Consider the following 22877-nt stretch of genomic DNA (forward strand, 5'->3'; position numbering starts at 1 on the left):
ACTACATATGCTTTCAAATGAACTATCTTATGAATGAGTGGAAAAAGTGGTGGTGAATATTTTTTTTTTTTTTAACGGGAAGTGCAACAGATCAACCATCCTCTATTAACACTAGGATTACCCAACATTCTTTCTACCTACTTTTACCGAAGCGGTCATTTTGACCGACAGTAACACATATTCATTTCTTGAGGATATTGGTGCCAGAAAAGGGTTCAAATTGAGTACAAAAACATCATAGACCCTATATTATTTAATTATGATTATGTAGGACTTGTAAACACTATTATGAATAAATAAATAAATAAATACGTAAATGAATAAATACACTAGTAAGGCAGAATGTTGTTCTTGCACATGTTGGCTTACGTTATATAGGCCCAACATATCTGCATGAATGTCACTTTCTGTTTATCAACTTGTTGCACTGTACACACACATTGCTTGGTAACCTTTGAAGTGCACTTACCAAAGACCAGTTTTCTACACAATGCACACCTTTCCTTTGTCTTTTTCCCTTTGCACACTGCGACCTGACATTGTCTGCGATGAGAACTTTCTTCGGAGGCTAGGGCCTCATTGTTGCAGCAAACAGCGACAGTGGTATTGAGAAGCCTGTTAGTCTGAGAAGCCGCATAAGGATGCACTAGATTAGTTGCCAGCTGTCTCGGGAATACTTTTCTCGGTATTTGCTTGCCGGCTGTTTCCGTATACAATGCAACAAAGTACATTTCTTTTTATGTCACTTGTGTGTTTGTACATTTGTTTAGTTACTGTATTTATCCCAATAATCCCTGCCATCAAATAATGCCTGCAGCCTCATTTTAGGAAGGCTCATTTGGAAAAAAATGAAATGAACTAAAATTCCTTCTGTCGCAAGAGAAAGAGTAACGTAGGCATAACCAAACATTTCGTATCACTCCAAGAGGTCCACGTGGTATTTACGCAAATATGAACATGTAAATTTACGGATATAGCTGCTTTACCTCAGATGATAAAAATACATTATCACTGCTATGAAATACCATATTTTCCATGAAAATTGGCAAGTAGGAATACTTACGTGACAGGCATGTCGTTAATCTGAACTTGCAATAGGCTCAGTTCCCTGTAGATGGGAAGATTCGTTGTCTCTTGCATCACTAGAATCCTCTCCTAAATTACTTACAAGTTCCTCACCCTCCACCCGTCTTTCACTTTGTGTTTTCTTAGTTCAGAATTAACAGGAAATTCACTGTCAAATTTTTTGTGATTAGTCAAAAAATGTCGCTGTACATTACTTCTTTTAGGAACAGACACGCTAGCATTACACAATAAACACAGACATTCCCTTGTTTTCAATAAAGCAATACTGGTCCTCCCATTCACTGTTAAAGTTATAATTTCTTTGCCTTTTAGCCATGTTAAGGAGAGTTATGTTTAATGAAATATAACTGATTATAAACTGAATAATTTAAAGTTTAAATAGTAATGAAAAAAAGCACACGAAACATGTTGAATGTAAAACTTAAACACAAGGCACTCAAAACGTATTCCATAAGCCCTGCATAAGCTCACAAGTAATACTGAATGTTCGCCTGAAAGCTAGGAACTGGGAACATTCCAACTGCAAGACTTTCATAAATCGTTTGTTCATTGTTTACGGCACAGCTTTGTTGGGATTAAAGTTACGTTCTGGGCAAATTGGGTGTCCCACTGTCGTCCTGGTGAAACTATCATGGTAGGTAGTTTATGGCATTGCAATCAAGTGAATCATAAGGAAGCGGTTCTGTTTGGCAGAATAAATATGCTGCTATATTTGGCTCCGTGAGTAGAGAGGGCCTTATACTTGGCGCTACCCCCCCCCCCACACACACACACACACACACACACTGAGAGGTTTGTGGAGGATTTCCCTTTACATGTTATAAATCTCATTTTTGGTCCATATTGAAAATTTACAGTTCAACAACAATAAAGGTGTTTTAATTTAATCATCGTATTCAATACTTTTATTTTCACTTATAGGGGTTACATAAATAGACTCACAGTTAAATGGGACATGTTTCGCCCTCAATTAAGGGCATCTTCAGCCTAAAAACAATCATCAAGAGTACAACTAATATTAAAATTGGAAGCTAAAAGTTTAGCCAGTTATTAAAATTTGGGACATAAAAATGTGAAAAATGATACAATATATAAAGACCCTAATGGAAACACTGCCAATGATTAAACTATAATCTTGTTGGAGACTAAAACTTCTTCCATTAAAATTCCAATTAAAACAGTTCATTTAAAATGTTAATGGAAAACCAAAGTGGTAATAATATAAAGCCAACGACACGAGGGCGTGAACACAAGCATAAACATGATTGTCATAAGTACAATATGTCCAAGGCCGCTGATGAAATTTGTCAGCATGAAGTGAGACAGAAGCATCAGTTGAAAAATTGTAAGTGGCCCTTAGCACCGGTAGGTAATTCTATTGGCTGAAACCTTGCCAGGAAATGTCAGTAGATACTGAAATAATGTTTTCTGTAAGAGAAGGAAAAGATGAAATAAGAAGTTGAACGTAAGGAGAGAATTCGGATTACATAAATTGAAACAGATTGTGGACTTACATGTTAGTTGAAAGTTGTTATTTGTTATCTACTGTTGTGTTGGTTGCTGCCCTTCTGTTGGCTCTGAGTCTGGTGTTGTAACTGTGCTGCAGAGGCGGCAGTGAACTCGGTGGGGAAGGAATAGGGGAGTGTGGAAGGGAGGAGAGGATGGGTGGAGTCAATTGTGACGAGGCTGACAAAGGGGCGGAGTCAACCGTATTGCTGGAAGTAGGCTTAATATCTGTAGGTATGGGAGGGGTATTAGAGTGTGAAGAATTAAATATATTAGGTATCCTAAATTTATTTGAACTAACTGACTTTAATAATTTCGGCATTAATTCATGTAACATACTTTTACTGTCCGTGGTTTCATTAAGATTCTGTTGCTTATTGTACGTCTGATCTAAATAGATATAAACTTTCTACTTCGTTCAACATTCTCCCTTTCTCTATGGATTCAAATCTGTGACCAGTCTCCCTCATATGCAAACTCATCGCGTTAACATGTTCTTTGTATCTTGTCATAAAACTTCTCCCAGTCTCCAACATATGAAAAACTAGCTGATGTACCCGTGCTTCGCTACGGGATTCTCAGAAAGACTGACTTGGTGGTTTTCCTAACTTAATCCAACATAGGTCATTACAAAAACGTCAGTAGGAATGTAGCGATTCAAGGCAATGTTATCATATAAAATACTCGATCAAATGAAACACCGCAAACTTTCTCACTTTCAACGAAGAGTACTACGGTGCCGATCTAAGAGTCCGAAGTTCCAGAGCTGGAATAACCAGGTCGCAGACTGCCGTGAACACTCCTCTGTCATTATTCCCTTAAACATGCACACTACCCATTCCAATCAGTGCCTCCGAGTAGGGATTGAATAGCTCGAATACTATGATGAACCAATGTGTTACGAACCAGATATATCAGAAAATGTATGAACCAGAGGAATGGCATGCTACTTCCCGCCAATATACAGGCAGGCTGTTTCAGTCGGTACGACCAGGCGAGTTGGCCGTGTGGTTAGGGGCGCGCAGCTGTGAGATTGATATATATAGATTTATCTATACGACCACTAATGACTTAAATAACTTATTTGAGAATTACATTTCAGGCCTTCCCCTAAACTACCATTTCACTCAGCGTGAATAAAATAATTTATAGCCTAGATTGTAGTGGATCATCACCCGACATTACATGACGATTTTCATTAAATTCTCTTCAGCCGTTTCCTCTTGATGCGTGTACATACATACATATAGACGGACAGACAGAAATTACGGGAAAGTAAAAAAATGCATTTCCTTGTTACTGTAGACATGACAGATACAGAAATACCATTCATTTCAAATTCTGAGCAATGTACAGGCAAAACACTTATTATATATATAGATTACATTTCAGGCCTTCCCCTAAACTACTATTTCACTCAGTGTGAATTACATTATTGATAGCCTAGATTATAGTGACCTATTCCCAGACTTTGCATACCAATTTTCGAGAAGATACGACCACTAATACAATAAATATTTGACAATTAAATTTTAGGCCTTCCCCTAAACTACCATTTTTCTCAGCGTGTATAGCCTATATTGTAGCGACTTATTTCCAATGTTTGTCTACTGATTTTCATTAAGGCACGACCACTAATAACATAAATATTTGAGAATTAAATTTCAGGCCTTCCCCTGAACTATCATTTCACTCAGCGTGATCAAAATAATTTATAGCCTAGATTGTAGCGGTTAATCACCCGACTTTACATTCCGATTTTCATTAAATTCTCTTCAGCCGTTTTCTCGTGATGCGTGTACAGACAGACAGACAGACAGAAATTACGGAAAAGTAAAAAATGCATTTTCTTGCTACTGTGAACATGACCGATACAGAAATACCATTATTTTCAAATTATAAGCAATGTACAGACAAAACTCTTATTTTATATACAGGGTGAAGCGAAATTCGCGCACTCAGGCGTCGCAGCGCGACTGCTCACATGCCAGCAATAAAAAAATGTCTCTCATAAAAGTTCGTCCTTCGAGTATATCCGGCAGAAAAAGGGCGTGAAGAGTGGCAATCTGGCAACACTGTAACCACATGTAGGGTAACTACCTCTGTCAGCACGCATTCTTTGTGCTGTACAGTTGGTGCAGTGGTTACAGTTTTGGGTTAGCATTCAGGAGGTCGAGGGGTCGATCCTGGGTTTAAGCGTATTTTTTTTTTCATAAATGTAGTCCAGGTGGTATGGTATCTGGCAACTAAATCGTCAACAGCCATTGCAGCGGGTCCTCTAGAAACCCTTTGCACTTACATACTACTTGGTCAGCTTTGAAAGACGTCCTTTCCACGTCGTGGGCGTGAATTTATTCGCACAAATTCATATACTAAATGCGAAACCTGTTTTCTTTCTACCGTCCTCCAACGATCTCATAGATCAGTAGCAACTGTTATTCTTGCCTCGTTCAAGTCCATTGTATTTCGTAAGGGCTTACGTTACCAGTAGGCCTAGCAAGGTATTTGTTGTGTTCAGCGTTACAAAATGTTGTAAATGTAGGATACATGAGACCTAAGGTACGGTGTCTTACTGTATTACAGTATGTAATGTCCGATGGAAATTAATAAACATAAAATTGCGCCTTAACCCAGGATCGAACCCTCTACCACCTGCATGCCAACCCAAAACCCTATCCAACGCACCAACTGCTCAGCACGGATATACGATGCTGACAGAGGTACTTACCGTACATGTGGTTACAGTGTTGCCAGATTGCCACTATTCAACGTCCTTTCTCTGCCTGATATACTCGCAGGACGAACTTTTGTGAAAGACATTTTTATTGCTGGCATGTAGGGAGTCGCACTGCGACGCCCGAGTGCGCGAATTTCGCTTCACTCTGTATATAGATTACATTTCAGGCCTTCCCTAAGCTACCATTTCACTCAGTGTGAATAACACTATTGATAGCCTAGATTATAGCGACCTATTCCCCGACTTTGCATACTAATTTTCGTGAAGATAAGACCACTAATACAATAAATATTTGACAATTAAATTTTAGGCCTACCCCTAAACTACCATGTTTCTTAGCGTGTATAGCCTATATTGTAGCGACTTATTTCACATGTTTGTCTACCGATTTTCATTAAGACACGACCACTAATAACATAAATATTTGAGAATTAAATTTCAGGCTTCCCCTAAACTACCATTTCACTCAGCGTGATTAAAATAATTTATAGCCTAGATTGTAGCCGTTCATCACCCGACTTTACATTCCGATTTTCATTAAATTCTCTTCAACCGTTTTCTCGTGATGCGTGTACATACATACAGACAGACAGACAGAAATTACGGAAATGTAAAAAATGCATTTTCTTGTTATTGTGAACATGACCGATACAAAAATAGCATTCTTTTCAAATTCTGAGCAATGTACAGACAAAACTCTTATTTTATATATATATATATAGATTACACTGGAGTACATTTGAGTCTGTATACTCCTGATCCCAAATAACGATTTTTATCATAATTAACTTTTTTTATGATTAAAGAATATGGACTGGTTAGTATTAGTAGTTCTAAAAGCTATATTAAAATTATGTTTCTTGAATACGTTAGTAATCTGGTGTATAGCTGGATTATTAAAAGTGAATGTAGCATACTCAGTTTTTTTTTCTTTTTCTTTTTTTTTTTCTGGTATCAGATTTGTGGATAACTTGTTCTTAAATTTATTGATTAATTTGTTGGTCATTTCTGTTTTGAAACCATTTTGTTTAGCGAGGTACCCAATATTATTTAATTCTTTCTTCAAATTTTTGGGAGATAGAGGTATTCTAAGTGCTCTATAAATCAGACTGTGAAAAGATGCTTGTTTATGTGAATTCGGGTGTAAAGAAAAATTGTTTATAGTTGTAGATGATTGTATCGGTTTTCTAAATATTTGGAAATCAAAAGTGTTAACCTTACGCGTAACTGTTACATCTAGAAAATTCAATGAGTTATCGACTTCGTCCTCTTTCGTGAATTTCAAATTAGGTTCGATTTCATTTAACTTATTTAAGATTTCTTGACTATTAGTGACATCTTTGTTCATGATTACAAAGGTATCATCTACATATCTCAACCACAAATCAATTCCTTTCATTTTTGGTATTATTTCATTGTGTTCGATTGAATCCATAAATATGTCGGCAAGGATGCCTGATATTGGGTCACCCATTGCTAATCCATTCTGTTTATAAATATTATTGTTCAATGAGAAGTAATTATTGTCTAACACGAAATTTAACAATCTAGTGAATTCTTTTACTTCCATTTTACTAAGATTACTGTGTTTACAAATATTATCATGAATGATATTAACAGTTTTATCTGTCGCAATATTCGGGAACATATTCACTACGTCATACGAACACATCATCTGGTTTGGACGCACGCCAAATTTAAGCAAAATGTCACACAAGTCAATGGAATTTCTTAATGGTTGTTTATTATTAAAAGTGTAATGTCTTTTCGAAAAATTATGAATGTATTTGGAGACCTTATACGTGGGAGAATTTCGGCAGTTGATAATCGGACGAATCGGAATATCTTTTTTATGTATTTTGGGCAAAACTCTAGTTTCTGGGAGCCTAGGATTCATACTGATAAGTTTTAATTGTTCTTGTTCAGTAAAGAGAGATGTGGATCTATTAAGTAAGGCCTTTAAGTTGCGTTGAATTTTAGCTAACGGATCTTTAGTCACTAATGTGTATTTGTTACTATCAAAAAAATCTTCAGTTTTCTTGATATGTGTATCTTTATCCATCAAAACGATCACACCCTTGTCAGCCTTGGTAACTGTTAGGGAACATGGAACTGTGATTCATGTTTCTCCTGCTTTGAGTCGTATTTTTAATTCGATCTCTCCAATACCGGTGTCGCAGAGTTACAGACCTTCCTTGCAGCAACACATCTTGGGTCTCGACTGTGGGAGCAAGTCAGTCGAGAGCTGGACTCCATAATCAGAGAACACAGGTGATACAAGCAGGCCATGTAAAACTAAAATCAGACGGTTCAAGTTCAATAATGCTTACATAAATCGGCCCATGTCGGAACACAAAAAATAAGCCAATAGTATACAGATACCAAGTTGATCCACACCAAAGGACTACAAAAGGCATTGAAACAGAAAGACTTCCATCTCAAGACTGCTTTAAGGGAACATGTACGCTAATTTTTAGAAAAAAATCGAAAATTGTTTTTGCTCTTATAATATCCCCCTGTCTTTCCTGAATCCAACCATATACAATAAATACATATTATTAATGTTTCAGGGCCTTTTACAGCCCTAATATTAAATACCTGCAGAACTCTGCCACGCCCCTTTACATGTCAAATGTATTTAAACTTCATAATATTTCCTGAACAAGTCACTTTGGAGCAGCAAAGGTAATTTCTATGCAAAAGTAGTAAATTTAACTTTCAAAAATTTGGCTAACCTGCACAATGCTCATCTTTCTCCACATCAGTAATATATAAACAGTGTTGATCACAATAGTTTTTCTTAAAAGATAAGTAGTAAATGTTTCCATAGATATGCCGAGGACTAGGAAATTTGGTGCTGGCAGGCGCAAGTTCTACGGAAATAGATTTACATCTAAAGAGCAAGAAACACAAATCAATGCCAGTAATGGTTCCGGTGAGAGTGAGGGTAAGGTGTAATGAAGTGCTTCAAAAACGAAACTGAAATACTTGGACTATTCATGCAGAAGTAGATTTAGTGAATAAAAGAGGCAAGAACCAGAAAAAAGAATATAAATAGGAAGAAAGAGGATGAATAACTTCTGAACCAAGATGATTGTGGGGCTGGAATGCATTAAACACATCAGGTTAGGCCACAACTTTCATTAAAAGCAAAGTTAAACTTTAAGTCCAATTTCCCGAAAGTTTAGTTCTCAGACATATTTCATTTAAAAGACCAGAAACTACTTAAGCTAGAAGGCTGAAACTTCATACATAGAATCAGTATGATAATTGAAGAAAAGTAGACTACAATCAAGGACTTGACTTCAGCTACGCCCAACAAAAAATTGCTGTATGTATGTTCCCCTTAGTAGTCTACTTTGTGCACACAAACATTCTCAGTATACAGTAAAAAAATTGGTGAGGTTTATTGATAGGTTTCAAAGATATAGGTACCTAAAAAACTGTCTACACTCCTAAAAAGTAAATTACGAAGGATAAATTAGGGTAATTACTAAAATACTTGACCAACTAATTTTTCTTTGTTGTTTTATGGTTCTAAAAGGTTAATTCCACTTGTGCAGTGAATTTCGGGTGTATATGAAGCATACTACTGGTGATATCTTGTGTGTGATTTGTAGTTAAAATTATGGTCCTTCACAGACATGTACCCTTAATGATCAATATTTCACAGGTGTTAACTTTCATTATGCTTTTTAAAAAACTCTTTGACTAACAATTCATTTTGTGTATTTCCTATGTTTTTAATGCGTCATACATGTACTGAGGATGACCTAATGCTGGGTCGAAATATGTTTGTTTATGTGTGAACTTTCGTCTTAATTGCATGTAAAAATATATATATTTATAGTATTGACTAGGAGGATTAAAATAGTTTTTGTACTATTTTGTACGAAGTTCAACAGTCAATACGGATTCAATAATGAGATTCTTAGTCCTTAATAAAAGGAGGCTTATATACTACACTTACAAGTATTTTTACAGAATTGACAAATACAGTGGTTCATGTTTGTGGGTTACTGTAGTCACGTCCTAATTCGTGAACCATGGCAACGGCTGAGTGGCCTAGTAAGTGGTCCTGAGAGTCGGGGTACCAGTTGCTATGGAATGGGAGTGGGCATCTCGGACATATTCTGAGTCGTGGCCCTCCTTGTGCTCAGGCGGCTAGGACTATACAATTCACCGGTGGTCATAACCCATTAGAGGAGAGATCCTTACCTGGACTATGTGCAAGTAGGGCAGCATCCTTCTTTATGAATTTACCGAGCTCAGAACGTTTTAAGCAAGCCTCGGACCTATGGGAGTAATGGAGTCCCACTCCCATTTGACAGGCGAGGGACTCCTTGGAAACAACTTCGCGAACAAAATGGAATTCGATGGGGAGCTATCAATATTAATGGGGCTTATGGAAGAAAGAAGGTAGAACTCATTGAGTCAGCAAGGAGAATGCATCTGGATGTGCTAGGAGTAAGTGATATTCGGGTAAGGGGAGATAATGAGGAAGAGATAGGAGATTATAAAGTGTACTTGACGGGTGTTGGAAAGGGAAGGGCAGAGTCTGGGGTAGGGCTCTTTATCAAGAATACCATTGCACGCAACATAGTTTCTGTTAGGCACATAAATGAGCGAATGATGTGGGTAGATTTGTCAGTGGGAGGAATTAGGACTAGAATTGTGTCCGTGTATTCACCATGTGAGGGTGCAGATGAGGATGAAGTTGACAAGTTTTATGAAGCATTGAGTGACGTCGTGGTCAGGGTCAACAGCAAGGATAGAATAGTGCTAATGGGCGATTTCAATGCGAGAGTTGGGAATAGAACTGAAGGATACGAAAGGGTGATTGGTAAATGTGGGGAAGATATGGAAGCTAATGGGAATGGGAAGCGTTTGCTGGACTTCTGTGCTAGTATGGATTTAGCTGTTACGAATACATTCTTCAAGCATAAGGCTATTCACCGCTACACATGGGAGGCTAGGGGTACCAGATCCATAATAGACTATATCTTAACAGACTTTGAATTCAGGAAATCTGTTAGGAATGTACAAGTTTTTCGAGGATTTTTCGATGATGCAGACCACTATCTGATCTGTAGTGAACTAAGTATCTCTAGGCCTAGGGTAGAGAAAGTGAAGTCTGTCTGCAAACGAATAAGGGTAGAAAATCTCCATGATGAGGAAATTAGACAGAAGTACATGGATATCATTAGTGAGAAGTTTCGAACAGTAGACAGTAAGCAGGTTCAGGATATAAAAAAGTGAATGGGTGGCATACAGGGATGCTGTAATAGAAACAGCAAGGGAGTGCCTAGGAACAACTGTGTGTAAAGATGGGAAAAGGCGAACATCTTGGTGGAATGATGAAGTGAGAGCAGCCTGTAAACATAAAAAGAAGGCTTATCAGAAATGGCTCCAAACAAGGGCCAAGGCAGACAGGGATTGGTACGTAGATGAAAGAAACAGAGCGAAACAAATAGTTGTTGAATCCAAAAAGAAGTCATGGGAAGATTTTGGTAATAACCTGGAAAGGCTAGGTCAAGCAGCAGGGGAAACCTTTCTGGACAGTAATAAAGAATCTTAGGAAGGGAGGGAAAAAAGAAATGAACATTGTTTTGAGTAATTCAGGTGAACTCATAATAGATCCCAGGGAATCACTGGAGAGGTGGAGGGAATATTTTGAACATCTTCTCAATGTAAAAGGAAATCATCATGGTGGTGTTGCAAACAGCCAAGCTCATGGGGAGGAGGAAAAGGATGTTGGTGAAATTACGCTTGAGGAAGTGGGAAGGATAGTAAATAAACTCCATTGTCATAAGGCAGCAGGAATAGATGAAGTTAGACCTGAAATGGTGAAGTACAGTGGGAAGGCAGGGATGAAATGGCTTCATAGAGTAGTAAAATTAGCGTGAAGTGTTGGTAAGGTACCTTCAGATTGGACAAAAGCAGTAATTGCACCTATCTATAAGCAAGGGAACAGGAAGGATTGCAACAACTATCGAGGTATCTCATTGATTAGTATACCAGGCAAAGTATTCACTGGCATCCTGGAAGGGAGGGTGCGATCAGTCGTTGAGAGGAAGTTGGATGAAAATCAGTGTGGTTTCAGACTACAAAGAGGCTGTCAGGATCAGATTTTCAGTATGCGCCAGGTAATTGAAAAATGCTACGAGAGGAATAGGCAGTTGTGTTTATGTTTCGTAGATCTAGAGAAAGCATATGACAGGGTACCGAGGGAAAAGATGTTCGCTATACTGGGGGACTATGGAATTAAAGGTAGATTATTAAAATCAATCAAAGGCATTTATGTTGACAATTGGGGCTTCAGTGAGAATTGATGGTAGAATGAGTTCTTGGTTCAGGGTACTTACAGGAGTTAGACAAGGCTGTAATCTTTCACCTTTGCTGTTCGTAGCTTACATGGATCATCTGCTGAAAGGTATAAAATGGCAGGGAGGGATTCAGTTAGGTGGAAATGTAGTAAGCAGTCTGGCCTATGCTGACGACTTGGTCTTAATGGCAGACTGTGCCGAAAGCCTGCAGTCTAATATCTTGGAACTTGAAAATAGGTGCAATGAGTGTGTTATGAAAATTAGCCTCTCAAAGACTAAATTGATGTCGGTAGGTAAGAAATTCAACAGAATTGAATGTCAGATTGGTGATACAAAGCTAGAACAGGTCGATAATTTCAAGTATTTAGGTTGTGTGTTCTCCCAGGATGGTAATATAGTAAGTGAAATTGAATCAAGGTGTAGTAAGGCTTATGCAGTGAGCTCGCAGTTGCGATCAGCAGTATTCTGTAAGAAGGAAGTCAGCTCCCAGACGAAACTATCTTTACATCGGTCTGTTTTCAGACCAACTTTGCTTTACGGGAGCGAAAGCTGGGTGGACTCAGGATATCTTATTCATAAGTTAGAAGTAACAGACATGAAAGTAGCGAGAATGATTGCTGGTACAAGCAGGTGGGAACAATGGCAGGAGGGTACTCGGTAGGAGGAGATAAAGGCTAATTTAGGAATGAACTCGATGGATGAAGCTGTACGCATAAACCGGCTTCGGTGGTGGGGTCATGTGAGGCGAATGGAGGAGGATAGGTTACCTAGGAGAATAATGGACTCTGCTATGGAGGGTAAGAGAAGTAGAGGGAGACCAAGACGACGATGGTTAGACTCGGTTTCTAACGATTTAAAGATATGAGGTATAGAACTAAATGAGGCCACAACACTAGTTGCAAATCGAGGATTGTGGCGACGTTTAGTAAATTCTCAGAGGCTTGCAGACTGAATTTTGAAAGGCATAACAGTCTATAATGGTAATGTATGTATGTATGTTGACAAATACATCTACAAACATATATTCAGGGGCAGTGTTTACCACGGGAGTAGACGTGTGAGCAACTCTACTCTCAAGCATAGATTTACAATATAGGACAACCCCACCACCTCGTCTGTTCGTTACATCATGCCTGTGAATATCATAGCCTGTGATGTCAACCGTGCTTGAGGGGATCGAACTATGGAGCCAACTCTCACTCACAGCAGCAATATGAATTGGACTGTCTTCAAATATTGTGAGCAAATGCTGGGGCTGAACCTTAACTGAGACCACAGCTGCTTCTTTCCCATTCCTAGGCCTTTCCTATCCCATCGTCTCCATAAGACCTATCTGAAACTGAACTCAGGGCTGCTGTGGACATTGAGAACAACAAAAAGTAGACTGTCAGTATTATATCTGTCGATGATTTGGGGGAATTACGTGATGAATTACGAATATGTTGAATATTCGACTGTTGCTAGTTCTGGGTTTAAGTAGCAATAACACAGTCCGCTTATGTACTGTGAACCACAACCTGTTTCAACACAGCCAAAGCAGGACTGACAAGGTAATTGTATTTAACTATTTATGAAGTAAGGAAAGGATAGCCCTGTTGTAATGAAATTCCAGGAATCAGCACTTACCTAATTAGGTTGCAGGTATACAGCCATGGCCGGATGTAAAGCTAGTAGTGTTAATGTTAAATGCGCTACACACCTGTCAAACATCCTACCTGGCAACAACCAGCACACCTCAACTTCTTGAAGATGGCATTAGTTTTTGAGTACAGGTTTCCACCACTTAAGTTATCTCATACATGCCAAAACTTTCCAGTATTGTCCTGCAGGAGCTGATGTCTACACTTAAGGTGCAAAATACTGTTGAAATATGCACTATGAAGATAAAACAGCTCCACATAGGCAAGATTCATAATTATCTGAAGTCTGGTCATATGTATTCTTGGTATTCTATGGTGGAAATTGCACATTTCTGTGTTAATGGACGAATAGCAGCAGAATGGGTCAGACATTGTTCTTAAGGTATGATGCAGTATTCACTGTTCCATAACTTGAAATACATTGTAGTCTTACATGTCTCCATGTGGATGATTTCACATGTTGGTCCTGTATTTCGCTGCCATATACGCTTGCACTCTCCTGGATGACATTGCACATGCACTATGGCAGAATTTGATGATGATGAAGATGAAGATGCTTGTTGTTTAATGGGGCCCTACATCTAGGTCATCGGCCCAAGCAGAATCTGCTCTCGTCATTAAATGCAGGGCCTGTACTGTCGCTGTGCGTTCCACTATGGCTGCTCATGTGATGCAGTGATCTTGCCATGTATGTACAGTATATATTGCTGCTGTCTAACCAGGTTTGCACCTTTTTCTCACCCACGGTTTGAACATTGATGCATTGATATCTCTCTCATGTCTGGCTCCATGGCTAAATGGTTAGCGTGCTGGCCTTTGGTCACAGGGGTCCCAGGTTCGATTCCCGGCAGGGTCAGGGACTTTAACATTCATTAGTTAATTTCGCTGGCACGGGGGCTGGGTGTATGTGTCATCTTCATCATCATTTCATCCTCATCATGAAGCGCAGGTCGCCTACGGGATTCAAAACAAAAGACCTGCACTTGGCGAGCCGAACATGTCCTCGGACACTCCCAGCACTAAAAGCCATGCACCATTTCATTTCATCTCTCTCATGAGTGTTTTTCTTTCTGTGAGTGACTAATCAAAGAAGCTTTTTTGCTAAGAAGGCAGAATAAGACAGTGTTTAAATGTTTTGTTATGAATATGAAATTTGTTTCCTCTTTTTGTTGCCGACTAGCAAAAGTTGGTGATGGTGTATTTTCTTTGTCTCTCTTCCTATGTTGCATATTTTACTAACAAAGTTTTTCTTTTCTTATTTCCTAGGTCTCGCAATGCCATGAGCCGTTCGGTGCCTACGATTCATGCACAGCCTCTGCAGCCTCCTCAGTTCGTTCAAGTGGAAGTTGCCGATGCGGATAACCAGCAGTTCATTGTTTATGCTGATTAATATCATTTGAACTCGTGAGTGGGATGCTGAGTGACTGTGTTTTCCTCTGGTCTAGCCCTTGTCAGTCGGCTCGTAACCTCTTTCGTGGACACGCAAAATGAGCAAACTGTTTTAGCTCTTATCATTTGTCTTTGCCTAGGAGTGGTATTTTCTCTGACACTTCTGTGGGTTGAATGTGTTGACAAGGGACTAAAGTGAGGAATTTTGCTTGTAAAATGGATCTGGTCAAATGGTCACTTGTAATATATTCGTATGCAGCATATCGAACAGGGAAATCAGCTCTGTTTGGTCTTCCATTGGCCAGCTGTTAATAGCAACATTCCTGATTGGCTGTATGTGAATTATCTTGCCGAGTTTGGGGAAGATCTTCCTTGGACGATTGTGAATGTTTCTTTATTTTTAATTACTTCAGTTGTAGATAGTCGACTCATGTTTGTGGGATGTTGTGAATATTATCATGATTCTACATTGTGATTTTACATAGCTGATTGTGATAAAAGAATCATTTTCATAGTGGTTTCAGAGAAGCTCTTTTGCTACAGAAGCAGATTAAGACAGTATTTAAATATTTTGTTACGAAGATGAAATTTGTGGAAGCAGTAGTTTATATTACTGCAGTGTATGTACAAGAAGATTGAGTGTGTGTTACATGCATGCTTCTCTGTTGTTTTATATTATAAGGAAAGTGCATCGTATGGGACACAGGCAATATGAAAGCCATCACAAGCCACTGTACACTAACCTATTACTGTACACATTTATTGGTTTAGCTGCTTTACAGTAGTCATATTTTCAACTAATTAATATACAATGTACTATCTCATATCTTCATTGTTATTATTTTGGGTTCGTCTGTTTATTATATTCCACTGTTATGAAATATACATCATGGTGACAGAAAGATAGCAATATTATAGCTGAACTAGTCCATAACATAATGAATTGCAAGTTAAATGAGGACATTTGATAAGTTACATATTTTGTTTGAAAGTCTCCTGGTAATCTCATATTATTTATAATAGAACAAACATATTGAGTTCCTTGCAAGCTCTTATAATTGTAACTGAATAAATTACAACATTGTACTCCAAATATTTATCCAAATACCATGAAAAGTCTAGTGAGTGATGTTAGTGAAGGTATAATATGTTCTTACCTTCTATTCTGTGATACAACATTAGTATTGGATGTCTGTGCATTGAGGTATTCTTTTGAGTTTTATCATTTCTTTGCAGGCATGGAATTTTAGGGTGTAGAGAATTATAATTTTAGTTCTTAATCTTCTTAAGGTTTTTAAACTATTATGAAAGAAAATTATTCTTGAACAGGAACCCTATACTGTATATATGAGCACTAATGAGGCATACAAACTGTTTGAATTTTTGTACATATGTTGATAATTTTAAACCATGGCAATCTCTCCTTTTAGTATTTTAAAAAAATATTTAATCTAATACATGAAGAAATCTTGGCTTAACCAAAGACATGGTTTTTTGGTTAACACATAAGCTGCCTGTGTTCATTGGTGGAGATTCCAGCGTATGGCAGATATTTAGAAACTATAAAGTGTGTTGCACAATAAGACTTTCTGGTATCAAACTTGTTAGAGGTGGAAAATTCAAACAAAATGTATGCCAACATACATATTGCTCATTTACATGCAAGTAAATTCATTCATGCTGTACAATATTCAGAACAAAACCAATAGCTTTGTTAAACGATTAAAGTACATCTTCCAAATTACTACTTGAAACTGTTATTCATGCTTCCTACGGGTTTCTGTAACACTGGCAGTCCCATCTTTCTCATAGACATAGTCTTCAGTTTCTGAACACTGATTTTCTACCTCTTATCATCAAAAATACTCTTGCTGGCACAAAGAGGGCAACACTTCAATTCCTTAAAAACAGTTTAGATTTATTTTAATATCCTGTCACTTTTATGACGCTGAAAATGAAAACCTACAACCTGTTTTCCAGTCTTTGACCAGGTCAGGGATATAATGAATGAACCATATATAGGCCACTTCCAAAGTGATTTATGAATGACTGATAAATGCTATGAAATGATAATATAGTGTGTTGCTGGAATGAAAGATGACACAAAAAGCCACAGTACTCAGAGAAAAACCTGTCCCGCCTCCACTTTGTCCAGCACAAATCTCGCATGGAGTGACCTGGATGTGAACCACAAGTGTCCAGTGGCGAGAGGACAACGTGCTGCCATCTGAGCCACGGAGGTTCTTTTTATGAGTCTAACCTACTATTTTATGATAAAATATTGTGGTATGGACCATTTAGGTGCCTGGCAATGAAAAAGAATGATTTCTTAGATCAAATTAAACCAGAAAAATGAAAGTAACATGTATGGATTTACACTTCAAGCAAATTTTGAGGAAGCTCATGATGTTAATTCCCCTTCGAATTGTTTTTCTGCACGTAACACTTCATTCACTTCACGGACTTCTTACCTCATCCTCAGAAGCAGGTATTATCTCCCCTTGTACCAGTCACGGCATTCAACCTTTCAGACATGCTCCTGATTTATGCTGCAATGTCCTTTTGATGAATCATCTCCCATTTTTCCAGGAGGGCCTCCCATAGATCCTGTAGTGTGTCTGGATATTGCTAACAGACCCTTCTGCCCAACTGTTCCCATAGATGCTCAGTAGACCGGGCGAGTTGGCCGTGCGCGTAGAGGCGCGCGGCTGTGAGCTTGCATCCGGGAGATAGTAGGTTCGAATCCCACTATCGGCAGCCCTGAAGATGGTTTTCCGTGGTTTCCCATTTTCACACCAGGCAAATGCTGGGGCTGTACCTTAATTAAGGCCACGGCCGCTTCCTTCCAACTCCTAGGCCTTTCCTATCCCATCGTCGCCATAAGACCTATCTGTGTCGGTGCGACGTAAAGCCCCTAGCAAAAAAAAAAAAAATGCTCAGTAGGATTAAAATGGGGGCTTGAAAAAGGCCAACCAATAACATAATTTCCGCCTCATCCAAGAACTGTTGTATACATCTCGCAACATGTGGACATGCATAGTCCTGCATTTGTGTGAAATTTCCAAAATGGAGGAAAGGGAACAACATGCTCCAGAAGGATGTGCTGTAAGGCACCCATGCTCCACAAAGACCAAATTCTTCCTTGCAGTGATATTCATTCCTGCCCACATCATCAGAGAACCTATCAAATGGTATCCTTAGTGAGTTTATGCAAGCGGAATAAGTTTTCTCAGGCTTTCTCCAGGCTCTTTCTCTACCATCTGGTGATCTCAGGCCAAATCACGACTGATCAGTGAACAGCACTTGCTCCCGTTGTTGTACTGTCCAGCCGTAGCGTTCCCTTAGCTCGATCCGTTTGAGATCTGGGCTTTTAGCGGGTCTTCTGGATTGAAAATTGGCTACTTCCAGTCTTCTTTCAAAAATTTACGTTCTTACTAAACACACACAATAAACAAATGCATACCCAGATACATATACAATGTTAAATACTTGATTATTACTCACCTACTTCAATGTCAGCTTCTTCATTTTAAGAGAAAATGTGGAATGAACTGTTGGTGTCCATTCGAAGAATGTACAGTCACTGAAGTGTCTTGAACTATTGAAATGTACCTATTTTCACTGAAGTCTATCTGAAATACGTTCACAGCACTATATACACTATCGAACTATCCATTGGATGGCCGCATAATCCTTAAGTCGGTTTACATTACTGTACCGACTGATAGATCTAATGCTGAATCTACAGGACGAATGAAGTACAGTCTATTCGCCCTGGCAATACTAATGAAGAATATGGCAGGGTCTGTGCATTGTTCGACGATGGCAGTGTTATTCCTTTATTTAAACACAAATTCTATTCTTCAGTGCTGTAAATCCACAAACTTAGAATAATGACTTCATCGTCAGTGGGATCTATATCAAAGTCAGGCATATTGTAAATGAGGTCTTTTGCAATAGAAAACATTGCCAGGGTAGACAGTTGTTCTTTGGCCATTGTGTTGCGTAAAAATGTCTTAACACGAACCAGTGTCAAAAAACAGCGCTCCGCTTTGGCTGTGGACATGCGTGTTGTCACAGTTATCCTGAGAAGCATTAGCGTTTCTTTGAACGTTGATTTGAGATTATTTTCTGGAATCCTAAAACATCATTTCTGTGTATGAATTCAGCAAAGTGAACGTACATGTTATTCCAGTATGAGTTATACAGCATATTCTTTCTGTATTTTGCCACAGAATGACATAAGTAACTCGGTTGTGGCCAATTCCTGTTTTTTCCTCTCATTTCTGTTATAAGCTATTTACTTTTAGTGCAAACAATGCATATAATTGTTCAACTGAATTATTGAAACTGTTTGTACCTGTTCCGTTTTAGGTATGTTTTACTGCCAAAATATTGAATTCACACCCAATAGTCTCTGATGTACTGATAAATTGATTTATTCATTTTTTTTAATGTCTGTATCAAAGTGCATGAAAAATCAATTGTGAGTGAGAAAATGACCCAAAAATGAAGGAAAAGTATATATTTACCAAAAATAATGTGTATTTTCCATGTTACCTTTAACTCATAATGGACAATTTACAATAATTAATAAGTGTCACCAAATAATAATGATATAATAAATACAGAAACACCTGAGAGAATATTTCAGTCCTTTTTTAATTTTTATTTTTTATTAAGTTCTTACAAGCAAAATAACAGCATCTACTAAATGAAAACCTCGGAAGAAAATAGTGATAAGCCTCATTTTGTAAGTTCTGAGATACAATGAAATTAATATTCACAAAATATTTACTACCAACATTTTTGATCTTTGAAACATATTACTCATGACAGTAGTCCTTCTTTATAACATCCTGGAGATAAAATGCCTAAATAATGAGTATTATAGGGAATCAGAGTATATTAAACACTGAATGTGCCTATCAATTTGAGGGCTATAATAAAGTAGTAAACAACTGACAATACAAGAAAACATCCCTATGAAATATACGAAAATAGATACAGAAAGAAACAAGTTAGTAACATGATTATAATTAAAAAATGCCTTGATTACTTTTAGTCAAGTAGTCTTTCTCACTCTCATCCTCCTCATCAATAGATATTTCTGTATTGTTTGTACCACTGCACTTAAAACTACCATAAAATTCAGAGTATACAGGTGGTACCCCTTGAAACGATTTCCTTACCACCGTAGAAAAGGAAGAAAAATGCTGAATGTAGACTGATGTTTAATAAAATGAACCAAGTTAAGGAAAAATAATTTAATATAATGTTATTGCTTTAACGTATTACTAACTACTTTTACTGTTTTCTGATATGCCAAGATGCTGAAATTCTGTCCCGCCGGAGTTCTTTAACGTGCCTGTAAATCTACCGACACAAAGCTGGCGTATTTGAACCTAGATCGAACCCACTAGAGGTCAGAAAGCTAGCACTGTACCGCCTAAACTACCCAACCCAGCATGTTAAAGAGATTTCTGTACATTTTTTTAAAATTTCACATGATGCATATACCCAATTATTTTAAAGAAAATAACAGGTAAATTAATGATTATAACCTACATAGCACCGGTACATCAACAAGTGAAAAAAGTTATAACCCACATAGTTTCATAAAGGATGGGTAAAGAGCAGTTATGATTATAAAATTTCAGTATAATAACAATAGTTAATAGTAGTGTTAACATGGTTTGATAATAATAATGAATACTAATGCTAATACTTTCACAAAAGGTATTTTATATCACAGCATGTAAATAGTTACAACCAATATTCAAAATGACATGGTAAACAAAGCTGCTAGCCATCTGGAAGACGTACTTGTTCACTACTTCCAGATGAAATCCATCATATTCTTGTGTTTCAACATAATTGGGATCCTTTAAACTATCATCTCCGTCTATAAACTCCTTAACTTCGTTGTTTTCATGCTAGTTTTAATTTATACTCATTCAGCAATAGAGTTGAGATACTATTTATTCATTAAGCACAATTTCATTTTAAATACATTCTTCAATATCCCCATGGTGTTAATTTATATAAAACAGAATGTAAAATATAGCATCACAGAATTCACGAGTTTTATCGAAAGACTGAGTACAGTTTGTATACAACCCTGCTATTGTCTTGTAATTGTTTGATGATGATGCTTGTTGTTGAAAGGGGCCTAACATCGAAGGTCATCGGCCCCTGTAATTGTTTGAAAATGGTATTTGTTTAGCATGTTCCACCCGAGTTGGTTCTCAGACCAAAAGCAAAACTGCATACATCATGGTAGAATGCAGACTTTTCTAATTGCTACAGAGGGATGTTAACAGATTTATTAAAGTGTATGTCCAGACCTTACTCACCAAGATGTTCCATTCAAACAATAATGGCATACTATTTTTAACTTGAAAAGTTACTTATCTTAGGGAACTTCTTGGAAACAGTTTAAGACTGTATAAAGTTACTGAAAATATACCTATTGTCTTTTACCTGACAGTTCAATTTTTCTGACATTCAGAATATGTATAATATTTGAGATACTGTTTATTGATGAAGCATTAATTCTCTTTTTAACCCATTAGTGTTCCTAATTATGAGAAACACTTTTTCAAATTTTACTTTCAGGTTTATAATAGACCTAATAAGAAGTAAGAACTGAAATATCAAAAAAGTATATTCCCCGAGTAGTCAGTTTTGACTGGCAACCTAAGTTCCCGAGGAACACATTCATAATCAAAATGAGAAGGAAACGATATCTTTTCACAATCATAATCCACATATTATTCCAAATTAGTGGATGTTATTACTAGTTCACTGCCTGTGGAATGCCTTGAAACATTCATTTGGATGCCCTCTTTTGAATGATGTGATCCGTTCAGTCTCGCATCATATCCAACACTGGTGAAAACTCAGATATTGGTCAGATGTATCGGTGTGGCATCTCACAAGACTTCAGAGGGCAGACAGCACATTGATGATGGAATCATAGGTTATAAACTTCATTACATTGTTGATGATGGAAGTCGAAAAATGCCACATTATACCCAAATCTGCGGGACAGAAGCCATGCTTGCACACAGGAAACGTCAGCGGCCCAAACAAAGAATAGCCACTCCTACTTGTTTGTCCTAATACTGCATTTAATGGATTTATGTTATGTATTGAATAAGAGACATTAAATTTTCCTTTGTAAAGTAAAACCAAAAGGTCCTTTGTAGATGATGCAGACCTTGCAAATTGTGGCTCTTTTATTTTTTCCAGGTCTTGCCTGGCAAGTGCATGTTTGGAAGACACCTGTTTTCTTGGAGAGTCCCAATGCCTCCTAATCTCCTCCTAGTATCTCCTGCAGGAGAGGAATGGAGGTGAAAAATGTATCAAAGTATACCTTGATACCAGGCACAGGATGTACATAATTGAACAAACTAGAACCCTGGCCTAAGTTCATGGCTGGAGGCAGAGTAGACACACCACAGTAAAGTTCCGCATGCAATTTATAACCAGAAGGATCAAGTCACCCATCGGCTTGCAGCGAATGGTATGATACTTTCATCAATACTGATAGTACTACTGAGGCGTACAATCTTGAATGAATTATTCAAGAAACTAAAAATTGGGCAAACTTTGAACATGTAATTTTTTCCATGTAACTGTGTTTTGTAGTATATCCTTGGAATTAGGTTTATAGACTGGCAGCAATACTAAAAGAATGATGTATTTGGTGAAATTTCTATGACTGCAATTGTTACCCGACTCATTTACATTTACGAGGAATGCTGGCACGAACTGATGATGTGCTAGGTTGTGGCTCCTTCTAAATGGGTCAGCATTGTCATTGTTGTAAGTTTGCAACATTTCACAAAATAGAAAACGAGTTGAAAGGTAATCAAAATCTCAAGTCACCTCTGCATCTGACTCATCAGAGAATCCTCTTCTCTGTTAGCTGCTGGATTTTCTATGGGTGGACATATGCATGCGTGCACACGCCCATAAGAATTATGGTACTAAAATGCTGCTCCTTTTTGATAGGCTTGGTTGTATATTAATAACATTTTGCATGTGATATTCCAAGTTGCCAATAATATAAAACTGCTTCTGTATATCAACATACTCCCTATAAGTGCTCGATTATCAATTACTTCACTTGTCTAAACTTTGCTCTAAGCCAGTTTGATTGTTGATCTTGGTAAAATGATCAAGTAT

The 22877-nt window shown here is 37.7% G+C and overlaps 1 protein-coding gene across 1 annotated transcript in view; it reads left to right on the plus strand.

Moving 5' to 3' along the window:
• LOC136856870 (transcriptional repressor protein YY1) overlaps window positions 1-16653 on the plus strand; it is a 136421-nt gene extending 119768 nt beyond the window's left edge. Inside the window, exon 5 of the mRNA XM_067135077.2 lies at window positions 14562-16653. Within this exon, the coding sequence (XP_066991178.1) occupies window positions 14562-14685 (124 nt within the window). The 3' untranslated portion in view covers window positions 14686-16653. The remainder of the gene's footprint in view (window positions 1-14561) is intronic.
• The last annotated feature ends 6224 nt before the right edge of the window (window positions 16654-22877 follow it).

This window comes from Anabrus simplex, chromosome 1 (assembly GCF_040414725.1).
Source record: "Anabrus simplex isolate iqAnaSimp1 chromosome 1, ASM4041472v1, whole genome shotgun sequence".
Lineage (NCBI taxonomy): Eukaryota > Metazoa > Arthropoda > Insecta > Orthoptera > Tettigoniidae > Anabrus > Anabrus simplex.